Source organism: Oncorhynchus keta, chromosome 11 (genome assembly GCF_023373465.1).
Source record: "Oncorhynchus keta strain PuntledgeMale-10-30-2019 chromosome 11, Oket_V2, whole genome shotgun sequence".
NCBI lineage: Eukaryota > Metazoa > Chordata > Actinopteri > Salmoniformes > Salmonidae > Oncorhynchus > Oncorhynchus keta.
Genome location: NC_068431.1, coordinates 49,979,530 through 49,997,842, shown reverse-complemented (window position 1 = coordinate 49,997,842; position 18,313 = coordinate 49,979,530). Strand labels below are relative to the sequence as shown.

General features: G+C 41.1%; 1 protein-coding gene across 2 annotated transcripts; it reads left to right on the top strand.

Moving 5' to 3' along the window:
* The first annotated feature begins 6,517 nt into the window (after positions 1-6,517).
* On the top strand, positions 6,518-15,302 carry LOC118390499 (equilibrative nucleoside transporter 2-like). Of its 2 annotated transcripts, none has more exons than XM_035781125.2 (13): positions 6,518-6,663; positions 7,860-7,907; positions 8,612-8,693; positions 8,884-9,071; positions 9,197-9,336; positions 9,503-9,637; positions 10,687-10,784; positions 10,891-10,972; positions 11,208-11,371; positions 11,464-11,569; positions 11,662-11,747; positions 11,941-12,140; positions 12,324-15,302. In XM_035781125.2, the coding sequence occupies exons 2-13, from the start codon at positions 7,876-7,878 to the stop codon at positions 12,433-12,435; spliced, it is 1,425 nt and encodes a 474-aa protein (XP_035637018.1). In that variant the 5' UTR covers positions 6,518-6,663; positions 7,860-7,875; the 3' UTR covers positions 12,436-15,302. The 2 variants fall into 2 exon arrangements, with proteins under 2 accessions (XP_035637018.1, XP_035637019.1); XM_035781126.2 differs by lacking the exon at positions 6,518-6,663 and adding an exon at positions 7,130-7,249.
* The last annotated feature ends 3,011 nt before the right edge of the window (positions 15,303-18,313 follow it).

Sequence of the window (18,313 nt, the reverse complement as noted above, 5' to 3'; positions counted from 1 at the left end):
CTATCACAATCCTGTGACTCTCAGATAAATTCAGAGTCTCTCAATGAATTCTCTGAGAGCCCCCTTACAATGCAACTGAGATCCTTTAATAGCAAAGAACACACATAGTCAGACAGCATAGACATAATAAAATCGTTCCGCTTTGTCTCCTTTCTCAAACCCCAGAACCATAAACCAATCATCCATATCAACAGGCATATATCAAATTGTCATTTAGATACAACCAACCCTAAATACAACCAATCCTGGACAAACTCACGGAGAGGAGAATGAGGCTATAGGTTAAGATAGAAACAACATTAGAGGGAGCATAGAATGATTCCAGACACTGCCACCCTCCTTTACCCACTGGGAAAGGTAGGGAGTAAAAGACATGTTTACACAGGATGACACTTTGACCTCTCCCCTCTCAGCGGCCCATGCAACTTAGTCTTGACATAGAACAGATAACTGCAACCTCGCCACAGTATTATACAAAAATACCATTCTGATGAGAAGTAACTTACACACATTTGATGAGTATAAAACATCTTACATATGTTACCAACAAATTCTGAATCTTCCACGACAACATCCAATTATGCTCCGCAAACATCAATATGTCTCTTCACTTTGGTGTTGGCTCCAATTGATGATAGTGCCATTTAAGATCCAGTTTACTGAATGTGACAGACCCATTAATTCCTTGCAAAAGTTAATCTACTGTGGGATTGGGTATCTGACACGTATGTCCAGACACAGTTGTATGTTGCCGTCTGGTTTTGGCACCATCACTACTGGATTCACCCATGGTGTGGCACCATCCACTCTCTCCATTAAGTCCATGTTTAGTAGGTCCTCTATCTTTTACCCCACAGCTTCTCTCAGGTGAAATTATTTCTTGCAGATCTGCCTGTGTGCTGGACAAGCGGGGTCCTTTGCAAAATGATCTGCACATCCGGTGGCGACTTTGAATGAATATGTGGGATGCATGCCAGCAAAGCCACTACACAACACAACACTAAACAATACATTAATTCCACTATAACGGTGACAAACGGAGCCCACAAACTGTTAGGGCCTACATAAAGCTATCCCAACACCTTACCACTGCTGCACCTGACTATCAGCAGAACCTTGTCTGGCAGCAAAACAGTTCATTCAGCTTCATTTACTGTCTTTAAAAAAACATAGCTGATATGGCTGACTTCCTTAAACAAATGTGGTTTCTAATGACAATTGAGATGTACAAACTATGGTATAAGGGGTGAGGACAAGCCGATAAAAGGCCATATGTAATTTTGATTAAGACATTAATGAGCGAGCTAGGACGGACGTAGTCAATATAATTATTAGTTCCGTACTTTTGAAATGTACAGCGACAGAATTCAGAACATGGTCATTCTTACAGTGTTCTCCCTATACACCAAGTCAGAACCGTAGGATAAATAAAGGTGACATAAAAGCAGACAATGAAAGCTATTACAATATTCAACGATTACATTTGTCAAAAACAGGTTATAGGCTACATGTCAGAACAGTAGGGGAAATCAATAGGTGAATATTGACCTAATTATTATGGTGAGGCACGTGGGCTACTAATAGCTTACCACACAACATAGACTTAGTATTACTTTAGTAGCTACAGTATACATATCTCCCTGGCGTATTTCATAATTTATGCAGCAGCATACAATACATTTTTGGACTCACCTTGTTGTGTTGTGCTGTGCCCACTTGAACACTTTGTGGGCAAAACTATTTTTGTCATCAAAGTGTGGCATTCTCTGGATTTATGGTACTACCAAGTGAAGTTCTGCAGCAGTTTGGCCCCACAGCAGCATACAGCTTTAAGGCCACTTCACCCTCTACTGCTGGTTCCAGCTCCGTGACAATGCAGTTGGACAGTGAAGATGAAGGAGGATTTCCTTGCCAATCTATGATTCATCATATTTACAGCACGTATGCAAGGAGTGGACTGTCTGGAACTGGCGGAGACACACAGCTGATGGTGGCAGTGTGTACTGTAGTGTGTGCGGAAATGGTGGCAATATCTGGAGGAAACCATTGAGCAGCTAGCCAGCCAAGCAACACAACAACCTGGAGAGAGCTAGTGAGAGATGCCTAGCGCATACATCATTATTTGAGTTAAGTTGCTTGTTCAATAAGATAGCATATATACTTTGTTATTAGCCTGTACCTATAATTGTTGATCAGTTAGGTAGGATGTCAACTAACTACCAATACACTGCTTAAAAATATAATTGTTCAGAATGTGTAGGTTTACTAGTTAAAAAGAAAATAAATCAAATGTAATTGTTCAATAATGTGTAATTGTTCAATGGGTTGTGTTTACAAATAAAAATGTGATCATATAAAATGTGTTGTGTATAATACTTTTACAAATAAATATATGATAATAAACAAACAAATCTAAACTAACAAATGTCAAATCATATTTTTCCCGAGATGGCCAGTCAATTTGAGTAACGTTATGGTGTATCATACGTAATGAGTTTTACATTATTACGTAATGTCTTCATCACGCAATGACATAACGTAATTTAGCAACTTTTAGCAACAAATCGACCTGCCTCTAGCAAACCTCCCCGGAAAATTAGTTGCCAACACTTTTTGTTGCTAGATTTAGCAACTTTATTTTCAAACAGCACCTAGCAACAAATATAGCTACTTTTAAAAATGTGTTTGAAAATTTGAGCAACTTTTGTAAAGTGACTCAAACACTAAAATGCATGCATTTTACCTCTAAATGACACACAAACGATTTTCTCTGTCACACACTCAGTCACAACACACGTGCCTGGCTGCAAAAGTGCGTTGTGAGTGACATCCGCAGCAGGGCAGCGGTAATTTCAGCAAATAGCAAATCATTGTTGGCTGATTGTAGCAGCAGTAGTATGCGTTCGACGAGCCAAACCCAATGAATATAGTTGGTCACGAATGTTTGATCTTGAACAGAACTTACAACATCAATCAACATGTCTCAATCAAAATCGCACAGCCAGAAGTACAGAAAATAGTGTGAGTCTGTACCTGAATAAATGTCAAATCATATTTTTGGCCGAGATGGCCAGTCAATTTGAGTAACGTTATTGTGTATTCTACGTAATCACGCAATTTTACGTTATCACGCAATGACATCACAATGTCATTTTGCAATTTACCCAGAAAATGAGTTGGCAACACTGGTTAAGACCAGGTTTAGCAATTGTTCTCCCTCTTATGTCTGGCTTTCACAAGAGAAGAGCACGGTTGGTTTATAGGGTATCCTTCATTTATTTGGCGTGGGCCACGGACAAACGGGCCTGTGTGAAGTTGGGTTAATAAACCGTAAATTCGTAAACTCAATCCTGTCTGGACAATTGTTCCTTTATGATCGAGTCAGGTCATTACAATGTATATATTTGACATTGTTTGCAAACTGATATGTGACACATACTAATACCAAAATTCTCCCCAAAACATTTTTTGCTAAAAAATGTGAGGCTCAAAACAAACAGGTCGCCACTTCCGAAAACAATTAGAGTGCCCTGACCACTGGGTTTACATTAGCGCGGTCATGAACTAGCCACACAATGTGAAAGGAATGAAGTGCAAATATCCACCATGTGTGTAGGTACGGGTTTTCAAAATGAGGGGAAATATCACAAAAAGGGACAGAATGCAGAAGGAAAAGACCAATCAGAGAAGGCGTGCTATCGTTGTGGACATGTGCACTTCAGTACTTTCACATTGTGAGGCTAGCTCGTGACCGTGCCAATGTTAGTCCAAAGGCCCTCCTCTAATAGGTTTCAGCGCACATATTCCGTACACTTGCCCAGTATGGCATCTCTAATCTGATTGTCTTTATCTCCAGCAAAGTCACCGTCTTTAGCCGCTTGTCAAAGACGACGAGTAACAAATTGCTGCACTTTCTCACCAGTTTTCTGTGTCAGTTGATAACATGTCTGTCTCGCAAACGCTGTGTTCACCTGTGGCACGAAGTAGACATTTAAGACAGCCACAGCCCAGGCAACAGTAAACTGCAAGTGTGCGTAGGAGAAAATGTATGGAGCGAGATAGCTGCCAAAAGGTTGAACAAACATATCGTAAGAAAATCCATTCTTAAATGGTTAGGATCGTAAGAAAAGCCATGCAATAAATGTAAACGTTAAATTAGATTTGTAAATGTACAAAAATATAATTGCAGAATTTATTTTTAAATCCGGGTGTTGCTATTGTGGTAATCATGTAACCTAATGAATCACACTTTTTCCAGTATTTTGGAGCACGGACTGCAGGCCTTAAATGAGGCATTTTGACTGTTGTATTAGTGAATTCCACTCGTAATGTAGACTTGTTATAGCCATTTGCGTTGCACAACCCCATCACGCAGAGGCTAAATCCATATCAATAAATGAGACGAAACAAAATATTGATTAATTCTTGGCGAAAACTGAGCAATATAGCCAAAGGGTCCAAAATGGTCAAGACTATTTATAGCCTATTCTTATTGCCAGATCTGTTTTCCCTATCAGCCACTGCACGTGCTTCTTCAACTATTTTGTTAAACATGTATTTAGAGGTCATAGTTAGAGGTCTGTGAGCTAGGGTCTGTTTTTAAAGGGAGCCCTATAACAAAAACTGTTAGAAAACACAAATAGTGTTAAAAAATTAACCTGGCACAGAAGACATCTGTGCCAAAAATGATAGTCTAAATTGCAATCCCTACGAGTTGGCCTGCTTTTTGTTTTGGATAGGCCATTGAGTTATTAAAGTGACAGGCTATAACACTTTGGAGAATTTAAATGAATTTGAATACAGACATATTTAACCTGTTTAACCTCTCCCATGTTCATTTCAAAGTCCATATGTTCATGACCCGATTCATATGAATCATGTCAAAACATTTTCAATTCATATTAAGCCCTCCTACAGAATATGCTTTGGTAAGATTTTGAGTGATGAAATGAATAAATCAATATTTTTAGTGGCAAAGACTCCCGTGGTGATAAATAATTCAAAGATTAACCAGACATCTATTATTAGTCTATGTTTCATTATTCCTGGTATATACTACTGGTTATGATTCATTATTCCTGGTATATACTACTGGTTATGATTGCAGACAGATCCCAGATAAAGGGAGGGTGCACTATTGCATTTGTCATATTTTGACAATGTGCATGCATGGGGATGTCCATGTCACCCATATGCCCATGCTGTAGATACACTTAGCGGACTGAAACTTTACAGTTGTAGGCATAATACAGCTAGTGCTATCTAGACTTGCACTGGAAAACAAATCCATTACATTAGCTACCTAAATATGATGTCAACGCAACTGAGTAATAGAGAATGGAGATGTTTAACTTGAAAACGTGCAGGATACCTCTTTCTTGTTTTACTGACTTCCGGTTTTTATACTGTGTTATGCTTGTTCTCGTAGCACTCCTCACAGGCCGTTTGGTGTCTGTTTTTTTTGTTGGTGAGATGAAACTGCCAAAACTCTGAAAGATATTATTGTATGTCAGAAATGTAACACAAGATTTGTTCAAGCCTGAAATGATGGTCAGTAATCGTAACATGTTTGTATGTTCACAGTTTAAATTTCACATTTACGTTTCATGTTTCACATATGGCTTTTCTTACGATCCTAACAATTTGCATATGGATTTTCTTACGATCCTAACAATACGTACGTTCAACCTTTTGGCAGGTATCTGGATCCATATATGTGCCTCACCCTAATAATTTGGTCCCTTTCCCCCTCATAACTTAGCCTACTGTTCTGACCTGGTGATGGAAATGTAGCCTATAGCCTGTTTTATAGAAATACGATCATCACATTTTGTAAGAGCTTTCATTGCCTGCGTGCGTATATGCCTCCTTTATTTACCCTACGGTTCTGACTTGGTGTACAGGGAGAATACTGTAAGAACGGCCCATGTTCTGAATTCTATTGCTGTACATTACAAAAGTGCTGAACAAATAGTTATGTTGACTAGCTCGCTCATTAATAACAGATTGCTTCTTATCCGCTCGTCGTCCCTTTATGCCATAGTTTGTACATCTCAACAGTAGTCAGTAGAAACTTTCGCTGCCAGACAAGGCTCTGCTGACAGCTATGTTTCACGCATGGCTTTTCTGATCCTAACATTTTACTTATGGACTTTCTTACAATCCTAACGATATGTACGTTCAACCTTTTGGCAGGTATCTGGCTCCATAGCCCCTGGCTATCAATACTACATTTAACAAATAAGAAAATGATGCCCTCTGGTTTGCTTAATATAAGGAATTTGAAAATGAATTTGAAATGATTTATAATCTTACTTTTTATTTTGTATATTTTAGCAATTACATTTACTTTTGATACTTAAGTATGTTTAAATCCAAATAATTTTATACTTTTACTCAAGTAGTATTTTACTGAGTTACTTTCACTTCTACTTTAGTAATTTCCTATTAAGGTATCTTTACTTTTACTCAAGTATGCCATTTGGGTACAATTCCACCCCTGAACAAACTGCACAGCCAATAGGCGCTCTCAAAATTGGCGCTCCATGTACACGGACAGGGAACACTTCGCGCTAAATTTTGAAAAGCGTTCACTTCATTGAGCGCGTTTTGTCAGCATAGCAAGGACGATACCAGAGCTACTAAACAATTCGACTCTAACTGGTGAGTTTAATGTTTAACATACGTTGCTTTTATTATTTTGTTGCCATTTCTTTTCATTTGGCTGTGTTTTCTGCATGGTGATATAACCTATGCACCGTGAAGAACAGATCAAATAGCCTTGAGGCGCCCAACTATAGGCTACTTTTTTATCCGCTGAGAAAAAAAATTTGTGATCCAGAAATTAAGAAGAATTGTGCTTTATTTGTCCAATTTAATAGTGCCGCATCGGGGGCACTTCTCTGACCGAGTAGTTTATGTCTTCACTCAGCTACTACTGTCCTGTTGCTTGAGTTTTGAATAAGATGCTGTTTTGTTGAATGTGTTGCATGTTTTAACTGTTGGAATAAATCAAATGAATAACCCGCAAAAAACAATGCACACAAGCCAAACATCCATTCAATTGGTTTGTACATAAAAGAGCGACATGCGCAGCGTGCCAGCCTGTACGTAGAGCTACTGTTGATACTTTGTTGTTCGTGTATGAGTCATATCCTCAACGTGGTGTTCTACGAGGTGCCGACACCAAGGATTTAACTCAATATAATTCGATGTATCAACTACATTTTCTATTTGAAGCATAAGGCAGGTAGGTGGTGAGTGTGTTGTCGACAGGTGTGGGCTACCCCAATATGTTATAGTCCACCGGGAAGGATCTCATTTCTGATTTAGATCTAGAGCGTTATAATTATTAAGGATGTATAGGCCTGAAGTTAATGCCAATAGTATACTACACCGGTATTAGCCGAAGTAATGGAACACGTTTTTCTCCATGTCAGTAATAAAACCGTTCATTTTGAGATGTTGTATAGGTCTAACATCCTGTATAATAATACTCATTTCATTTCAAAGTTTGACATTGAATACTTCGTTTCAGAAGCCACGTGGAAAGCTTTTCTTTTTTACCACATGGTTTCATTCAGAAAGTAGCCTTGTCTAACCCGAGATACCGGAACATGGCAGAAGACAAGGAAATTATGTTGTAGAAATGATGGTGGGAGGGGACTGGATATGGTTAACTCCTTTTAAGTTGTAGACTTTTTAGAACATGATGAAATCACCAAGAGCAAAAAATATAATGTTATTTCTTGTCAACGATGACTGATTAGAATAAATTCAGGGGGATTTGCTGTGGTTATTTTTCAACACAAAAGAGTGACACGTTCTGAAGCTATCCTCTGTCCCATGTTTGTGTACAGACTCAGGAGTATCAGGATGACTACCCAGAAGAATGCCCCTGTGGACCGGTGAGTTTACTCACTTTTCATTGGTTGAATCATCTGAGACAAAAACGTGTAGGGAGCAGCTTTCACGTGCTTCTTCATTTAGTTACCATATAACGACACAGGGCGAGATCCAGATGCAGATGGTTTGAGTCTCTGATATTTCTTAAAATACAAGGGTCAAGCAATCTGCAGGTCGAGGACAGGCATGCAGAAAAGGTCAGGACAGGCAGAAAAGTTTGGAACCGGGAGGGCTAGAAAACAGACTAGGGCTGGTGGACTTGACGAGACAAGAGGAACTGGCAACAGACAAACAGAGAACACAGGTATAAATGCACTGGGGATAATGAGGAAGATGGGCGACACCTGGAGGGGGTGGAGACATGCACGAAGATGGGTGAAACAGATCAGGGTGTGACATACCATATCGTTCATCTGAGCACTGGTCCATGGGAATCAGATAAGAAATGACATGATATACACAGTAAAAAACTAGAAATGACTTGTTTCTTTGGGATACATTAAGCATCACTAGGCACCATTTAGTACCAGGTAATTACCAATTGTGTAAGTAAACCATAAAATACCCATTCTTACTACATACATTCCTATGAAATACAAAGTAAATACCAGTGGAAACAGTAACCTACCTTAAAACGCAGTGCTACCAGCGGATGTAGGAGTGGTTGCTACGTGAGATGTGAGTGATGTCTTCCCTCCCCTAACAGAGGCTGTGCTGTGGCCGTCATCATCTTTATCCTGGGACTGGGGACACTGCTGCCATGGAACTTCTTCATCACCGCCACTGAGGTACCACACAGCTCCTCTACCTCATCACAACCAGACACTCACACACACACACACATTTAGGTACCACAAACAATCAACATTTTCACTGAATATTACACTTTCAGGAAAACATACTGTCTAATATTAGTTTGCCGCATGATATGAGTCGGGTGCTTCAGCTAATGTCACCTCCCATTCTTTTCTGCTGAAGTATTTTGACGACCGCCTCAAAGGGACCCCGTCAAGTTACGGAACGACCCCAGTTGCTAATGGAACGACCCCAGTTACTAATGGAACGACCCCAGTGACTAAAGACTACGAGTTTGCCAGCTTTATGACACTTCTAGCCCAGCTTCCCCTGCTCCTCTTCACCCTGGCCAACTCTTTCCTTTATCAGCGGTGAGCAACATACCACATGGTTCTAATGTGTCTTACTTTTGATTCCACACCTGTCTCCTTTTGAATGGAAGGTCTAGTTTAGTGTCGTGGTCGAACCCAACCTTCTTCTTCCTGTGTGGCGTTAGTATCAGAGAGAAGGTCCGGATTGCTGTCAGTCTGGTCTCCATCCTCTGCCTCTTCCTCCTCACGGCCATCATGGTCAAGGTGCCCATGCAGCCCGACAGCTTCTTCTCTATTACCATGGCAACTATCTGGTTCATCAACTGTGAGTTGGTTCCCGCCTGCACTCATGTGTCTCTGGATCACGTATTATATCGTTCAGAATCAGAAGTAGTAGTATCATTGTTTTGACTATTTGTCTGATGAAAATGTGTTCCAATCAGATTATATGTGGAAATACTCACACATCCCCTCTTCCTTCCGTTCTCTAGCTTTTGGAGCTGTGCTTCAGGGCAGTCTGTTTGGGCTGGTAGGAATGCTCCCCCCGAAGTACAGCACGCTGTTCATGAGTGGTCAGGGACTGGCAGGGATCTTCGCTGCCCTGGCCAGTCTGCTCTCTATCCTCAGTGAGTACTACACTTCCCTACGCACGCCATATCACCTCACGACACACACTAGCAACGAACACAAAGCACACTAAATCAACATGACCTCCTCCTCCTTAATATAGTAACAGGCTCACTAAATCAACATGACCTCCTCCTCCTTAATATAGTAACAGGCTCACTAAATCAACATGACCTCCTCCTCCTCCTTAATATAGTAACAGGCTCACTAAATCAACATGACCTCCTCCTCCTCCTTAATATAGTAACAGGCTCACTAAATCAACATGACCTCCTCCTCCTCCTTAATATAGTAACAGGCTCACTAAATCAACATGACCTCCTCCTCCTCCTTAATATAGTAACAGGCTCACTAAATCAACATGACCTCCTCCTCCTTAATATAGTAACAGGCTCACTAAATCAACATGACCTCCTCCTCCTTAATATAGTAACAGGCTCACTAAATCAACATGACCTCCTCCTCCTTAATATAGTAACAGGCTCACTAAATCAACATGACCTCCTCCTCCTTAATATAGTAACAGGCTCACTAAATCAACATGACCTCCTCCTCCTTAATATAGTAACAGGCTCACTAAATCAACATGACCTCCTCCTCCTTAATATAGTAACCAGCTCACTAAATCAACATGACCTCCTCCTCCTTAATATAGTAACAGGCTCACTAAATCAGGTCCTTGGCTAATGGCATTTGCTCACAATGTTATGCAAAATGCCGTACCTCTGTTTGCAAGTAAGGCATTGGGTTTTCAAACAGTAAGCTGATAGGGGCATGGGCACAGTTGTTTGAGGCTGACCGTGAACAGGCTTAAGACACACCCTACAGAACACAATCTGGCATTAGCATAACTGGAAGAGCAGGCTCAAACTGTGGGTAAACGTGTGTGTTATGCTTCAGCTTCACTCAACTGAATAACTGGTCACCACATCCTGTTTGGTGGGGAAAACATCTCAGCTCCGCCTATCAGGATAGATTTGACTCTGTTTTTACGCGAACGGGTCTTTTAATTCTATTTAGTACTGAGTTTCTCTTTCTCTCCGTGTAGGTAAAACAGACAAGGCCAGTGCCGCTCTTGGATACTTCATCACTCCCTGTGTGGCGACTCTGCTCACTTTGCTCAGCTACTTACTACTGCCACACCTGGTGAGTGGCTACACCGACCATGACAAGAGAGAAAGAGTCAGTTCTACTACTGTTGCATTGGACATTACAGAGGAATGTACTCATAAGATTTTGTGTTGGGCTCTAGGAGTTTGCCCGGTTCTACTTTGAGAAAAGTCAAAGTCACCATGGCCAACTGGCGACCCCAAACGGGCCTCTCGAAAGTGCAGGTAGGTCTATGGAACATTATATTCCATCCTTAACTAATAACAAATACATTATACCATATAGAAGAGCTATTATTACTAATAGTTCATTCATTTATGTGCAGTGACTTTCCTTAATATGTTTGTTTGTTTTCAGATAGGTCTTCAAAAACTATATAATTCTTGAACCGGTTGTCACTGTCTTTATCACGGTCAAATCAGTGCAGTTGACTGACGATTTGTTCGATTCTTTTCAAAGACAAAGAAAAAGAAGCTTTGGCCAATGGTGACCTGAATGGCTACAACAATAAACCCATAATAACAAATGGTGATTTTGAGGCCATTGGGACCAAAGAAGCCCTGTTCATGACGAAACAGACTGACAGTCACACCAGGTCATCTGTCCTGGCAGTCTTCAAAAAGGTGCCGTGTTCCGGATCCCACTGTCATTCCAATCGGCATTCAAATCAACGTTTTCTCAAACATTTCTCTAACACTTTGTTACTGTTGTACAGGTTTGGGTGATGGCCCTCTGTGTGACATGTGTGCTGGCTGTCACACTGTCGGTTTTCCCCGCTGTCACAGTAAAAGTGAAGAGTGTGTATGGAAACAAGGAGTGGGGTGAGCAAACAGTTGGGAGAACAACACATAATTGCCTAGTACTATAATGTCCAGTTGGGGTTGGACATCTGCCTTACATCTGTATGTTTCAGACCGATACTTTCTCTGCGTCTGCTGCTTCATCGTCTTTAACGTCATGGACCTGATTGGCCGCAGTGTCACCTCTATGGTTCAGTGGGTGAGACTGACATTTCTGCCCTCTGTCTGTCTGTCTGTCTGTCTGTCTGTCTGTCTGTCTGTCTGTCTGTCTGTCTGTCTGTCTGTCTGTCTGTCTGTCTGTACTACCAATAACTGCATTCAATTGCTGCTCCAATGCCTCAGGGTATGTTTCTCTGCCTAATAGGGTCTCTCTGTCTTTATCTGTCCCACAGCCCTCAAAGAGAAGCCGCCTGTTCCCTGTGCTCGTGGTGTCCCGCGTGGTCTTCATCCCTCTCATCATGCTGTGTAAGACTGACAACCGTCAGTACCTGCCGGTCCTGTTCTCCCACGACGTTGCCTTCGTTGCCATCATGACATTATTCGCCGTGTCCAATGGATACTTCATCTGTCTCTGCATGTCCTACGCACCTCAGTGAGTCACACAGTTGATATCTTCCCGGAATCTATTCTACACTTTTGTCAGGTTGTTCCATTAACTGTTTTTTGTTTTGTTTAATGCAACATGTTATTACACTGCAGTAACAATCGGTGCAGTTTGCAACGTGTTCCCTAGTATCTGGAGCTGTCCACCTGATCCCTGTTTTCTCTTTCCCAGGCTGGTGAGGTCTAAAGACTGTGAGACAGCAGGTGCCTTGATGACCTTCTTCCTGGCTCTGGGTCTGTCTCTAGGGGCAGCCCTCTCCTTCCTGCTGAGGAACCTGCTTTAGGGAACACTACCTTCTACATACAGTGGTGCAAAAAGGTATTTAGACAGCCACCAATTGTGCAAGTTCTCCCACTTAAAAAGATGAGAGAGGCCTGTAATTTTCAGCATAGGTACACTTCACAATTGGTGGCTGACTAAATACTTTTTTGCCCCACTGTACCGCTCTAACCAAAGTAAGTCTGGTGACACTCTGATACAAAGAGACTGCTATCCTGAACCTAAAAGGTTTATTCATCTGTCCCCATAGGAGAACCCTTTGAAGAAGCCTTTTTGATTCCAGGCAGAACCCTTTTGGGTTCCATGTAGAACCCTCGGTGAAAAGAAAAGGGTTCTACCTGGAGCCGAAAAGGGTTCTCCTATGGGGACAGCCAAATAACCCTTTTGGAACAATTTTTTTCTAAGAGTGTATTTATGTGTTAGTCGCTGAATAGAAATGGGTTATACACATATTCATTAATGTCAAAGCAAACGTACAGTACCAGTCAAAAGTTTGGACAAACCTATTCATTCCAAGGTTTTTCTTTATTTTGACTATTTTCTACATTGTCGAATAATAGTGAAGACATAAACTATGAATAACACATGTGGAATGATGTAGTAACCAAAACATTTATTTTATATTTGAGATTCCTCAAAGTAGCCACCCGTTGCCATGATGACAGCTATGGACACTCTTAGAATTCTCTCAACCGGCTTCATGAGGTAGTCACCTGGAATGCATTTCAATTAACAGGTGTGCCATGTTAAAAGTTCATTTGTGTCATTTATTTCGTTAATTGCGTTTGAGCCAATCAGTTGTGTTGTGACAAGGTAAAGGTGGTATACAGAAGATAGCCCTATTTGGTAAAAGATCAAATCCATATTATGGCAAGAACAGCTCGAATAAGCAAAGAGAAATGACAGCCCATCATTACTTTAAGACATGAAGGTCAGTCAATCCGGAAAATTTCATGAACTTTGAGTTTCTTCAACTGCAGTCGCTGTTTTATACTCTTGTGAATTCAATGGTTTTTACTAGATTACTTGTAGTTTTTTATGTTGTCTGTCAAATTTTTTTTGTAATGACTTGGTGCTGCCTATCTTGGCCAGGGCACTCTTGAAAAAGAGATTTTAATCTCAATGAGCCCTTCCTGGTTAAATAAAGGTTAAATAAATAAAAAATACCATCAAAAGCCATGATGACACTGGCCCTCACGAGGACCGCCACAGGAAAGGAAGACCCAGAGTTACCTTTGCTGCAGAGGAAAAGGTCATTAGACTTAACTGCACCTCAAATTGCAGTCCAAATAAATGCTTCACAGAGTTTAAGTAACAGACACATCTCAACATCAACTGTTCAGAGGAGACTGCGTGAAGGACACCAATGATAAGAAGAGACTTGCTTGGGCCAAGAAACACAAGCAATGGACCTTAGACCGGTGGAAATCTGTCCTTTGATGAGTCCAAATTTGAGATTCTTGGTTCCAACCGCCATGTCTTTGTGAGACGCAGAGTAGGTGAACGGATGATCTCCGCATGTGTGTTTCCCACCGTGAAGCATGGAGGAGGAGGTGCTTTGCTGGTGACTGTTAGTGATTTATTTAGAATTCAAGGAACACTTAACCAGCATGAATACCACAGCATTCTGCAGCGATACGCCATCCCATCTGGTTTGCACTTAGTGGGACAGTCACTTGTTTTCAACAAGACAATGATCCAACACAGCTTCAGGCTGCATGGAGGAGGAAGTGTGATGTTGTTGGGGTGCTTTGCTGGTGACACTGTCTGTGATTTATTTAGAATTCAAGGCACACTTAACCAGCATGGCTACCACAGCATTCTGTAGCAATACGCCATCCCCTCTGGTTTGCGCTTAGTGGAACTATCAGTTGTTTTTCAGCAGGACAATGACCCAAAACACACATCCAAGCTGTGTTGGGGCTATTTGACCAAGGAGAGTGATGGAGTGCTGTTGAAGGATTTTTTCTCAATAATGACCAAATAATGTATACATTTGGCGTAGAGTTATAACTCACAAGAGTTATCTGTTGAAGAATATGTTGTTACATAGGCCAAGAGGAAGGGTCAACAGACAACTCGTGATCACAGTGAAACTAACAACAGGAAAGATGTCTGGTCCCCAACAAGGGAGGGGAGAAACCGTTGGGCGTGCAGTAGATTGTGTAACATATGGTAGCAGAAGATAAGCTATGTGTTGGAATTTAATTGAAAAGCAGCTTTGTCATGATTCAGGAGGAGGAGGGACATTTTTGTAAGACATGACCGGTCTTGTGATATATAAACTAATGTACATGTGATTATGTTCAGAGCTCTCGGGAATAAATGCTATTGATTCATTTTGAGACTGATTTTTGCCTGTTTCATGCAAATAAGTACCTTACAAATTCTTAGAAACGGACAAAGTGTTTTGCTTTGTTACAGTTGAATTGGTTGATGAACATATAGGAATTAAAGTGCTGCATCAGACCTGGCCTCCACAATCACCCGACCTCAACCCAGTTGAGATGCTTTGGGATGAGTTGGAACCACAGAGTGAAGGAAAAGCACCCAACAAGTGCTCAGCATATGTGGGAACTTCTTCAAGACTGTTGAAAAAGCATTTCTCATGAAGCTGGTTAAGAGAATGCCAAGAGTGTGCAACATTGTCATCAAGGCAAAGGGTGGCTACTTTGAAGAATGTAAAATATTAAAAATATTTTGGATTTGTTTAACACTTTTTTGGTTATTACTTGATTCCATATGTGTTATTTCATAGTTGTGATGTCTTCACTATTATTCTACAATGTAGAAAATAGTACAAAAATAAAGAAAAACCCTTGAGTAGGTGTGTCCAAACTTTTGACTGGTACTGTATATGTATATTTAAAACGAAGAAAAATTATTTCTGACCTACATTGCCCTAAAACATGTGGAAGTCATTCTAACTATTCAATGTGGGATACTGTCAGTGGTGTCCCAGTAACTGGTGTAACATTTTTTGATAGATACCTTGTTCTATTTTGGAGTTATTTAAAATTAAGTATTTTACCATTGTATTTCTTTTTATTAGAGTTTTTATATTTTTTTTATACTGTATTGTGATTTTTTACATTTTTTTACTATGTTATTGCATTTTATTTTATTTGACTGCATTTATAAACAATAATTCAGCTTTCATGGAGACAAATTAAAAACTTTTCCAGAAAGACAAAGAAGCTTCTACCTCTATCTCTACCATGTCTGTTAGCTAATGCAAGCAGCTGGGGGTACAATTATAGTAGCTATTATCAAACCCCATTAGCTCTTGTCCTAGAAGCCATTACATTCTTGTCCTTACAGAGGAGGAGAGGACAGTGAATTTATTTAAAATATATATATATATATATATATTTCACCTTTATTTAACCAGGTAAGCTAGTTGAGAACAAGTTCTCATTTACAACTGCGACCTGGCCAAGATAAAGCAAAGCAGTGCAACACAAACAACAACACAGAGTTACACATGGAATAAACAAGCATACAGTCAATAACACAATAGAAAAAAAGAAAGTATATACAGTGTGTGCAAATGGTGTGAGGAGGTAAGGCAATAAATAGGCCATAGTAGCGAAGTAATTACAATTTAGCAGATTAACACTGGAGTGATAGATGAGCAGATGATGATGTGCAAGTAGTGACACTGGTGTGCAAATGAGCAGAAAAGTAAATAGAAACAATATGGGGATGAGGTAGGTAGATTGGGTGGGCTATTTACAGATGGACTATGTACAGCTGCAGCGATCGGTTAGCTGTTCAGACATCAGCGATTTTTGCAATTCGTTCCAGTCACTGGCAGCAGAGAACTGGAAGGAAAGGCGGCCAAGGAGGTGTTGGCTTTGGGGATGATGAGTAAGATATACCTGCTGGAGTGTGTGCTATGGGTGGGTGTTATTATGACCAGTGAGCTGAGATAAGGCGGAGCTTTACCTAGCGTAGACTTATAGATGACCTGGAGCCAGTGGGTCAGGTGACAAATATGTAGCGAGGGCCAGCTGACTAGAGCATGCAGGTCGCAGTGGTGGGTGGTATAAGGGGCTTTGGTAACAAAAAGGATGGCACTGTGATAGACTGGATCCAGTTTGCTGAGTAGAGTATTGGAAGCTATTTTGTAGATGACATTGCCGAAGTCAAGGATCGGTAGGATAGTCAGTTTTACTAGGGTAAGTTTGGCAGCATGAGTGAAGGAGGCTTTGTTGTGAAATAGATACGCGATTCTAGATTTTACTTTGGATTGGAGATGTTTGATATGAGTCTGGAAGGAGAGTTTACAGTCTAGCCAGACACCTAGGTATTTGTTGTCCACATATTCTAGGTCAGAACCGTCCAGAGTAGTGATCCTAGTCGGGCAGGCAGTGCGGGAAGCGAACAGTTGAAAATGCATGCATTTGGTTTTACTAGCATTTAAGAGCAGTTGGAGGCCACGGAAGGAGTGTTGTATGGCATTGAAGCTCGTTTGGAGGTTAGTTAACACAGTGTCCAAAGAAGGGCCAGATGTATAAAGAATGGTGTCGTCTGCGTAGAGGTGGATCAGGGAATCACCCGCAGCAAGAGCGACATCGTTGATATATACAGAGAAAATAGTCGGCCTGAGAATTGAACTCTGTGGTACCCCCATAGAGACTGCCAGAGGTCCGGACAACAGGCCCTCCGATTTGACACACTGAACTCTGTCTGCGAAGTAGTTGGTGAACCAGGTGAGGCAGTCATTTGAGAAACCAAGGCTATTGAGTCTGCCGATAAGAATACAGTGATTGGCAGAGTCCAAAGCCTTGGCCAGGTCAATGAAGATGGCTGCACAGTACTGTCTTTTATCGATGGCTGTTATGATATTTATTTATTTTTACCTTTATTTAACAAGGCAAGTCAGTTCAGAACAAATTCTTATTTTCAATGATGGCCTAGGAACAGTGGGTTAACTGCCTGTTCAGGGGTAGAACGACAGATTTGTACCTTGTCAGCTCGGGGATTTGAACTTGCAACTTTCCGGTTACTAGTCCAATGCTCTAACCACTAGGCTACGCTGCCGCCCATTTAGTACCTTGAGCGTGGCTGAGGTGCACCCATGACCAGCTCGGAAACCGGATTGCACAGCGGAGAAGGTATGGTGGGATTCGAAATGGTTAGTGATCTTTTTATTAACTTGGCTTTCGAAGACTTTAGAAAGGCAGGGCAGGATGGATATAGGTCTATAACAGTTTGGGTCTAGAGTGTCACCTCCTTTCAAGAGGGGGATGACTGCGGCACCTTTCCAATCTTTAAGGATCTCGGATGATACGAAAGAGAGGTTGAACAGACTGGTAATAGGGGTTGCAACAATGGAGGAGGATAGTTTTAGAAAGAGAGGGTCCAGATTGTCTAGCCCAGCTGATTTGTACGGGTCCAGGTTTTGCAGCTCTTTCAGAACATCTGCTATCTGGATTTGGGTAAAGGAGAAGCTGGGGAGGCTCGGGCAAGTAGCTGCGGGGGGTGCGGAGCTGTTGGCCGGGGTTGTGGTAGCCAGGAGGAAAGCATGACCAGCCATAGAGAAATGCTAACTGAAATGTTTGATTATCATGGATTTATCGGTGGTGACCGTGTTACCTAGCCTCAGTGCAGTGTGCAGCTGGGACAAGGTACTCTTATTCTCCATGGACTTTACAGTGTCCCAAAACTTTTTGGAGATAGAGCTACAGGATGCAAATTTCTGTTAGCCTTTGCCTTCCTGACTGACTGCGTGTTTTGGTTCCTGACTTCCTTGAACAGTTAGTTGCATATATATATTGCATATATATCTTAGTTGCATATCAACAGTGCGACTTCTCAAAGAATGCACTGATATAAGATGGTAGAGAGATGCAACATACAATTTGAATGTGATCAAA

What these genes read in the sequence shown, in the direction of transcription:
- LOC118390499 (XM_035781125.2), top strand. Translation starts at nt 7,876, where the DNA reads ATGACTACCCAGAAGAATGCCCCTGTGGACCG. An exon ending in ACTTACTACTGCCACACCTG is followed by an intron (nt 10,785 to 10,890) that starts GTGAGTGGCTAC and finishes GTTGGGCTCTAG; the next exon opens with GAGTTTGCCCGGTTCTACTT. An exon ending in CGGGCCTCTCGAAAGTGCAG is followed by an intron (nt 10,973 to 11,207) that starts GTAGGTCTATGG and finishes TTCTTTTCAAAG; the next exon opens with ACAAAGAAAAAGAAGCTTTG.